Below are 9,284 nucleotides of genomic sequence, written 5' to 3'. Positions count from 1 at the left end.
ATATAGGTTCCGTCCTGTCCAGTCACGTGTCTCTGGCATTGAACAAGCGCAGACACCGGAGACGCGTCGCAGACAGCGCCCTCGGCCCACGAGCTGCTTCAATGCCGACGCTAGTGGAAGGTCGCGTCCGCTCAATGTGGAGCGACACGCTCTACAACAGCATGAATGCGGGCAGTTGACACCGGGCGGGAACACGGGCGCGTGAAAGGAGGTGTTTGGTGGGCCAGGACAGTTAGAAGCGGTCTGGGATCGGTTCGGACTCTCGCAAACCTCCCCCACGTTTGTCTCCGGCTTGCGGGAGAAAACACATCCGGACCGCTTCCCGGACCGATACAGGCCAGCGTAGGATGGCTTCCCCGGTCCGGATAGCGCTGTCCGAACGGTTGCGGGAGGTTTGCGGGTCCACCTTGAAGATGACCTACGTAATAACAAGATGAATGAGAAAATAGTTTTCTAATGCGTTATCATGCGTTACACGTGTAAGCTTACATGGTTTAGAGCATAATTGGTTTGCTGCCAAAAATTGGCATGCCAACATTTGGTATTGTGACAAATATTGGCAACTACTTGGTTAGCTACGAGTTGTTTTGCCTATCTCACATAAAGTTGCCAATAGTTGGCAAGTCTTGGTATTGCCAATATTTGGCAATGCCAACATTTGGCAAGCCAAATATTGGTAGCAAACCAATTATGCTCTAAACCATGTAAGTTTTCTCGTGCAAACAACAAGTTCAAACCACATATTCTTTCAAGCTTAGCCAATGGCTAATTTTTTGGTATATATTCAGAATAAAACGCAGCACACTGCAGAAGTTTATAAAAGAAAAAAGGCTCCATTGCCAGGATCGGGTATACATTCAAAATAAAACACAGCACGCTGCAGAAGTTTATGAAAAGAAAAAGAAATGCTCCATTTCCGAGCTTGGGTATATATTCAAAATAAAACGCAGCACACCGAAGAAGTTAAGAAAAAAAAAGGCTCCATTGCCGGGATTTGAACCCGGGTCGCCTGGGTGAAAGCCAGGTATCCTAACCGGGCTGGACGACAATGGATTGATGAATAGTTTTAAGATTCCTCCTATATATACCTATATCCAAACCGGGCCGGTACGTAAGATGTTTTGCTACTCGGTCCGTGGATATTTAGTCATGGTTGTCATTTTTAAAAAGTAGTATTTTGGGGGTATACAATACAATATATTATACCTTTTTTTTAACAATACATCAGATTTTGCTCACTTCGGGGGCCATTGGGCGGAAAGGTGGAGCCCGATCCTGGCCTGGATGTTAGGCGTTTGGGCCCAGGCCTTTGGGCCAGTCTGTCCATGAACAGGTTCACTCCTGTTCGTGTTTATAAGGTCCAATACATTTGCCTAAACAAAAGGTTCAATACATAATTCGAGATTTAATTTTCAATCTATTGTCAAGTTCTTGGGAGCAATGCAATAAACTTAACGAACATCGGTTTCCAAATCAGTAAAGCACAAAGTGAAATAATTACAGATCACTGCAAATAATCTTATACATGCAGTACATGCAAATGTCACCTGCAGCACTCGTCTTATTCATGCCAAGATTTTGATCATGTAGCAGAGAAAATCAAAGAATGGACAAACTAGAAACGGAAAAGAGGAAGATTTCACACTCAACAACATAATAATAATAATTCATATGTACCACAGCTAGTAAAATTTCGGTTCTTCTTCTCCCTCTCCCTTGCAAGCTTTTGCAGCTTCTGATGAGGATAGGTACATGAAAAATCGCCCATGGAAGCCCGCCCGGCTGCCCTCAGTGATGCAACGGGTTTGGCCCTGTCGGGACGAGCCGCTTCTCCACGCCGTACCGCGGGTCGATCTCGTTGCCGTCCCCGGGAGCGGCGGACGGTGGGACTCTCTGCCAGTTCCATTTGCTTGGGAGGCGGTGGTGCCGTTGACGATGGTGGCGACCACCACGATGGTGATGATGATGGTGCCGTTGTTGATCTTGTGGCTGTGGTGGACCGGCGGCCGACGAGGGGTCGAGGCTCCGGCTCTCCACGGCGAGAAGCATCTTCCTGGGAAGAGAGGCCGGACGACGATCCCGCTCGACGGCCACCACCGAGCTTCCGAACCTGACGAGGCCGCCGCCGCCGCAGCCGTGGAAGGCGAAGGTGAGCGCGGCGAGCCAGAGGAGGAGGACGACGACGGGGGCGGCGCCGCCGGGTCGTCTCATGGCCGCCGCGCGCAGGCCTGGGGAGTCATGAGCCGAGGGCAAGGTAGCTAGCTTGCCGGTAGCCTAGCCCAGCCGGGTGGAAGGAGGTCGACGTCACACTGGCTCTGCACGTACGAGCGTAGGAAGCTTTGCGGGATTGGCTATGGCGAGGAGGACTGGAGGATGGGACGGACGCTGGCGTTGATTGGGATTCAATGTGGCGTTAAGAGGGCGGGGCGGTTGCTTCCATGGGACTCCTGAGCCAGCTGCTAGCGAGCGAGCGAGCGATCGGATGGAATGGGCCGGTGCCGGTGATCCCGCCTTCACGGAAGCGTGGCACCAAGTTTTACTACTACTCCTACTACTACGCGCTAGCTCTAGCTGGATGCACACTGACTACTAGCTCGAGTAGAAGCTAGCCGGGAAATGAGGAGAATTATTCGGTTAAAAATTGGGGCTTGCGTATGAGCCACGTACATGGTGGATTATTTTGAGTTTCCCGTGCATGGACGCTAGCCTCCAGGCTGTTGGAGGCCGGGTCAAATTCTCAAGTCTAGCGGCAGGCACGAGACGCCTACCTGCCTGCTCCCGATGCATCCATGGAAGGAAGTTGAAGGTATAGTAGGCTAGTAGCAGTACAAAAAGGTGAGATTCAGAAAACGCTGGCTCGCTCTTGAAGGAACGTGCTGTGCTGTTGGCTGCTTCACGCAACGTACCTACGTACGCCCCGGCTTTGACTTCCAGGGGGCCCGTCGCCACTTGTTGCGGAGTTTGGGAGGTGCCATGCTCAACTCAAAGCAATGTGTCATTTGTGTCAAGCCATTCACACACACACACACACACACACACACACACACACACACACACACACACCGACCGAACCAATTTTCGCGGCTTCCTTTCTTAATCATTTGCGGTTTCTTTTGCGAGACGACACTGGAGCGGTCAGAGCGGAGCTAACAAGTCAGAACTTGTGGATTATTGATTTGAGATTGTGATTGATGTACGTGCTCGATCGGAGGCTTGATCTTTGATTTGATTTGAGTAATGGAGGTCAATGAGTTTAGGCTGGCAACATGCATTGTGGTATACGCTACATGTTACATGCGTCGATGCGGTGGCAACGGATGCACAGCGCAGCACCGTTGACAGCAAGCAACGCACGGGGTCGCCATCGCCATCGCCCGTCGGTTGATGTATAGGTTTGTCAATGGTATTTTTTTTTTCCCTGAGAAAACACTTGTCATGTTTTCAGCTCAGCGCGGACAATGAAGCAACATGCTGTGCAAGTTTCTTGCTTGCTTGACCTCAGGGCGCAGAGCGAGTGAGATTCAGAAATACAGGGAGATGACAGATCGAGTTCCTTCTTCAGGTTCCGAGTCTGTCCAACGACGAGACTTGGCTGGCCTGGTGATCGCGCGAGTGGTTGCGACCCCAGGCGCACCGACCGGAGCCATGGCCGGCCTCGTCCTCGTCTTTCAGTCAACCGATCACCATCAGTTAACTCAACTCCTGCTTCAGGTTCAGTTTCAGAAGCAACAGCAGTAATTACGGGCCGTAACAGTCTACACGTTGCCTTCTCAAGCAGAGCTTGATGATGACTCCGGGGGTATGGAGGAAGCCTTGATTTCTGCTCCTCTCGAAATTTGAGGCCAACTTCACATGAGCCGCCGCGGCAGCATCCTCCGCCGAGGATAAAAAAAAATAAAAATCTGTATGCATGGGTGTCCGAACCTTCATCCACGAGAAGCAGGAGAGCGTCCCTGCATCTTCAGCGTCAAACAAAATCTTCAGTCTTCCGCTGAGCCACACTGATTGTAACATATATTCAGCGTTCCTCGGTTGTATCTCTTATCTCTACTACTATAGTACACGATTTTTTGAATATTTGAATCTGCCTTCTCCTCTCATATTTTACCCGCCACTTCCAGAATCGAATCATCTATGGCCGTCAACTTATTAAATCGAACGGCCCGTGTTACCCGGATTCGCCCCTCACGCAGTCCCGCCAAACCTGAAAACAAGTCGCCCCTTCTGGAGAACTCCACAGCCCCCACGATAGCCCCTCCACCCTCCAGGCTCTAGCAAATCGATTCCCTGCCAACCTCCCATTTTTCATCTCACGCTGGTCTTTCCCCTGGAATCTGGATGCTCCGTATCCAATTTCTCTAGCCCGTGGGTCACACACTCACACTCACACACCAGCAGCTCCATTGGTCCATCCCCGGTCCACACACCCAGTACGGCAGCACCTCCGGATCACCTCCACGTCCAGATTGCATCTCCAGCCCCGTCTCCTTGCAGGCTCTGGCTTGCTTCGAAATTTGTTTCCGCCTGGTGATTAAAGGCTCATAGGAGCTGGACATCCATCTATGGTCAGCTGACCATAGTGCCGTTGACCACAGGTGAGGTTGGTGATTCTTCTGTTCCTTTGAGATTTTGTTGCATGAGAATGTTGTGCAAGTGATTCTTCTTGCTGAGGATGATATGAAATACAGATCCACTGGTCTGATTGTAGCTTGCTGATTTTTCTAGTTTTCTTGCACGCAAGGTGTTTGTGTTTATGTCCAAACAGTACACTAAGAAAGGCAATGCAGCATATGTTCATTCTGTTCTGCAAAGCCAAATAAGGATATTGACCCATCAGGGAAAAGCACAAAAAATATTGTCTACAAGGATGTTTTGGTATAATTCATCTGCATGCTGTGTACTGCAGTGTGATGTTTCTAATATGGTTGTATTGATGTAAATAGTACCCAGGAAAATAATGTTATATAGGGCTTCAGTCATTAGTTTGTCCTTGTGAAAGTTGTAGACCAAAAGTTATATTTGCAGGGGTACTATTCTAGCATATACAATACTTAAACCATGTACTACTCCTTTTTCAGTTATTGCATATAGCAGAAATCCAGCAACAGAAGTGAGCAAATATCATTCTTTATGATACAGAGCCATTGGGCTTCAAATGTATATACAATATACTGACATTTTTCAGTTTTAACGTACAACATAGACATCCTGTCAACGGAAGGGAGCACAGACCATTTTGCTTTACTCATACCATAAATAGATTACTAATTCCAATCTGATGCGCCTTGGCAGCAAGACCATGAACAAAACCAGCGGATTGCCTACCAATTTTGAGAAATTACACAGGCGATAACCCCCGGCATATGTTGGGGACGACGACGCAGGCAGCTGTTGTTGAAGAAGAGGTGGTCGCAGCAGATCGTGGTGCAGCAGCTTTCAAGGAGATTTACGCCCTCGCCACGGTGCACGAGTTGTACAGCGGCTCTCCTCCAAGATACAATAATCTCCTATCTCCTATTGTACACTCAAGAGGAGACGAACCAGCAGGTTCTCACGAACATAGCTCTTTCTATGCCAAAGTTCAGATGTATGTGGAGAAACTCAAGATTGATCTACCCAAAACATCTGCCGTACGTGGCCTTATATAGTCTCCTTCTCAACTTGAAAATTTTATCTCTTGGCCAGCAAGTTTTCTTAGATAACAAGCTTAATTCGTTGGCCAAAATATCAGAAGAAGTTGAGTCAATATCTGGTACGTACAGCTGAAACCAAAACTGTTTAAATCACCCAAACTGATAACAAACAGAGATCACAAATTCTGTTCAGAGGTGTCCCATCTGAACGAACGCGAAGATTGGCGTTGATTCTATCACAAGTCAAACGGAAAACAGGGTATGAAATCTTAACAAGCGATTAACGGCATTGTCAAGACATTCATTTGTAACTTTATTCAGAAACCGAAACAGACAAAGTCTGATCCTTAAAAGCTAAAATGAAACTGAAACTCTGAACTTCTGAATTCCAACAGCATAAATGTTGTAACTTCTACATGCTGGCAATGCATTAGAGTTAGCAGAATCATATTTGAACTCAACGCGGGAAGTGCAATGATCCAGCGTCAAGTGCATATCAAACTTCATAGTGTTCACTTCAGAGTTTTCAGCACCGAAACAATTCTCACGTTCCTGGTTCGCGTTTTTTTTGGAGAATCGGCAGGGAGCTCACCTGGTTCGCGTTTCTGAGTGGGGCTCCATACAGGACGGTAAGGCAGGACGCAGAAGTTCGAGCGGTCTCCCCTAAAATCAAAAACAAAAAAGTTTTTTTTTAAATAGAAGTCGAGCGGAACAGGCTATTCTCACGTTTTTGCATGATTTTTATGACATGCATTGATATGGACTGATACATATCCTTTTTTCTGCTCGCAAAAAATATTGGATATGCGTGGTAGAATGCATTACATCCATGTACGTCCAAGTAATGTACGTAGAATGCATGGAGATTATTATTTTCTGGACAAAATTTAATCCCATGATGTACGTAGAATCCATTTCGTGAATATTAACTGCAAGTTTGTCTTTTTTTTTTTGCGGGAAACTGCAAGTTTTTAAATGTTTGGGAAATATAGGAAAATCAAATTGTTCATGAACATTGTAAATTGGCAAGCGATTGCGAAGCTAAAACTCCATATAAAAAGTGTTTCATTTATACATAAGACTTTTTGCTTGTATCGTCTTTTTATTAAGAATGCACACGTGCAAAGCACGTGCCTTCGACTAGTGTATGTATGTATGTATGTATGACTATCTCATGCTCGCAATATATTTAACATAAAAAACAGTTTTGTTGTGAAGCAATATCAGGATAGCATACAGGGTAAATGATTAAGCACAATATGTTGCAACTGTCGAGTAGAAAATAATACAAGGCCCGGGGACATTAAAGCTTATTGGAATTTTATTTTTTTGGTACGGACACAACCGAGTTCTTTCTAACGCTGCGTTTGGATGTCTGTATTGGAGGACTCCGTATTGAATTGGTTTCAATACCAAATCAGTGTGGAAACTGTAATGGAGTGAATACGATTTCACTTGTTTGGATGCTCATGGTATTGGCCCATGGAATCCCAGTGAGGTCTCAATACCAAATCTTGTTTGGATGACAAACTATGGAATTGCATAGTGCCTTGTTCTATATGCATCAAATCATTTTTTTACAATACTAGTAAATATGCACGTGCAACGCACGTCTCAATTGTCATCAAATAATTATTAAAATAGTTTTTCATCTATACATGTATCATTACTTATAATAATGTTTTTTCGGATGGAAAGACAACTAAATGATGGACAAATAAAGGACGTGCAAATAAGTTCAAGATCAATAAATTTATGTCCCCCTCCCCCATGCCTCCAGCGCAATAAATAAATAAATTTTTGTAATATATGCAAGCTAGTTCTATATTTCATCGATTGTTCAAGGAGAAGGCATCAAGGAAGGAACTTACCTGGACATGATGATAATACAACCTACTCAGTCAGAAAATAATTCTTTTTTTATTTAGACACGGCCACACTTACTCACAATTTCTCTGGTGAATCACTGTCTAAAACGGAGTGCGTGTATACAGTATTGAAGAAAGAAAAACGGTGTCGCTCCCGCGGGCGGCCCGGGAGTAAACCCTAGCCGCCGCCGCCAGCACCACTTCCCCAACCTTTCTCCCCTCGCCGCCGCCGGCACGGGTCGCTGGGCAAAGCCTGCGCGGCCTGGCGGCGGCGGGGCCCTATCCACCTCCGTCTCGGGGCAAGGTGGCGCGGGCCGTTGGTCTCGGAGGAGCTCATGTGGACGCGCGTGCTCGAGCCCGCGCGACAAGACGGCGTCGCGGCGCTGGTTGGCTCGGGCGCGCAGGTCGCGGTGCGGACGCGCGTGGATCTGACGCCTGGAGGGCGCGCGGTGAGCGGGGTGGCTGCGCCTGGTGGGCGCGCTGTGGCGCGGCCTGGTTGTGCAAGGAGGTGTCGGGCATGCGCGCTAGGTGTTCGGGCGGCCCAGATCTGGCGCATGTTGTCGCGCAGCGGCACCGGTGGTCGGCGGCGCGGCTGCCCCTCACTTCCCCTGACGGGATCTCGTCCGCGGAGCTTCTGGCGGTGCGGCACGCCTAGGCTCTGGTGGTAGCCCTGTTCAGCGGAGGTGGTGGTGGGCTTCTGCTTCGTCCGGTGGTGCTGGGTGGCAGCGGTGTCGGGCGGCGCGACTTCTCCTTCCTACCTCGGATGGGATCTCGTCCGGTGGAGCTTTTGGAGGCGCGGCGCGTCCAGGCTCCGGTGGCAGCCCTGTCCGGCGGTGGTGGTAGTGGGCAGTGGCAACGTCCAGTGGAGTTGCCTGTGAAGCGGTGACGCGGCGGCGGGGCTCGTAGCGGGGTGTGTGCTGGTGGCGGTCGTCTGGAGCCTGGCGTAGGGTGCAGCAGGCTGGTGGGAGTTGGTGGTGCACCGGCACCGTCCGTGGCAGCGGCGTGAGCGCAGCCATGGAGGCGGCGGCGCTGCGAGGCCCTGCTAGGAAGGGTCCTGGCGGGCAGCGGGCGCTCGGCTGCAGCCGTGTGAGGCGCGCGGTGAGGCCTCGACGTTGTTGGTGCCGGAGAGTGGTTCGAGGTGCGGGTCAGACCGGATCGGTTGGCAGTCCCCTGGTGCGGGCGAAGGTCATCGTGGTGGTTTGGTCCTTGCACCGCTCGGTGGATGCGGCGGTTCTGCGTTTGTGTTGCAGGCGGTGGCTTGAAGCGTCCTCCCTTGGCAGTGAGGTTGGAGTGGTTCTCGTTGGTGTGGCTTCGATGGCATGCTGCTGCAGCTACGGTGGTGCGAGGCTTCGGTCAGGGCTGGCCATGATCTTGGCGGCGTGGAGATGTGCAGCGCTACGGATGAAAATCCTGTTCGGCTTTGGTCGGACCGGCGTCGATGGCATCCGTGGATGTCATTTCCCTTCCTGGAGGCGTCGTCGTGTGTGTTGCCATTTGTTTCGTTGTCCGGTGGCGGCAATTGTCTCCAGGGCGAAAGCCTTGATTCGCAGGATCGGCATGATGGCGGTGTCTTTCACGCCGTTCCTCTATTGAGAGCATTGTGCTGGGAGACGAGAGGCCCTTTGTTGCACTCCTCCGGTGTTCGCGGCTGCCCGGATCACTCCTCTCAGGTTGCTGTTCTTTGGAGATGACCGGTGTTGGTCGAGACGCGGCGAGGTTTGCGGTTTTGGGTAGGCTCATTGGCATCGTAGTTGTGTGTGTGTGTGTGTGTGTGTGTGTGTGT

General features: G+C 49.6%; 1 protein-coding gene and 1 non-coding gene across 2 annotated transcripts; both read right to left on the bottom strand.

Moving 5' to 3' along the window:
* Window positions 1-979: 979 nt before the first annotated feature.
* TRNAE-UUC lies at window positions 980-1,053 on the bottom strand. Its single transcript has one exon. It is a non-coding gene; the product is annotated as a tRNA-Glu (tRNA).
* Window positions 1,054-1,543: 490 nt separating this feature from the next.
* Window positions 1,544-2,505, bottom strand: LOC119300885 (protein FON2 SPARE1-like). Its single transcript, XM_037577785.1, has one exon. It carries the CDS (start codon window positions 2,209-2,211, stop codon window positions 1,789-1,791), a length of 423 nt encoding a protein of 140 aa, XP_037433682.1. The 5' UTR covers window positions 2,212-2,505; the 3' UTR covers window positions 1,544-1,788.
* Between the last annotated feature and the right edge of the window lie 6,779 nt (window positions 2,506-9,284).

The sequence above is a fragment of the Triticum dicoccoides genome, chromosome 1B (assembly GCF_002162155.2).
Source record: "Triticum dicoccoides isolate Atlit2015 ecotype Zavitan chromosome 1B, WEW_v2.0, whole genome shotgun sequence".
Classification (NCBI taxonomy): Eukaryota; Viridiplantae; Streptophyta; class Magnoliopsida; order Poales; family Poaceae; genus Triticum; species Triticum dicoccoides.
The sequence above is the reverse complement of the archived record's forward strand: the minus strand, read 5'-3'. Positions and strand labels throughout refer to the sequence as shown.

Bases quoted from the DNA above. Each gene is read 5' to 3' on its own strand.
- LOC119300885 (XM_037577785.1), bottom strand. From the start codon at position 2,211: ATGAGACGACCCGGCGGCGCCGCCCCCGTCGTCGTCCTCCTCCTCTGG.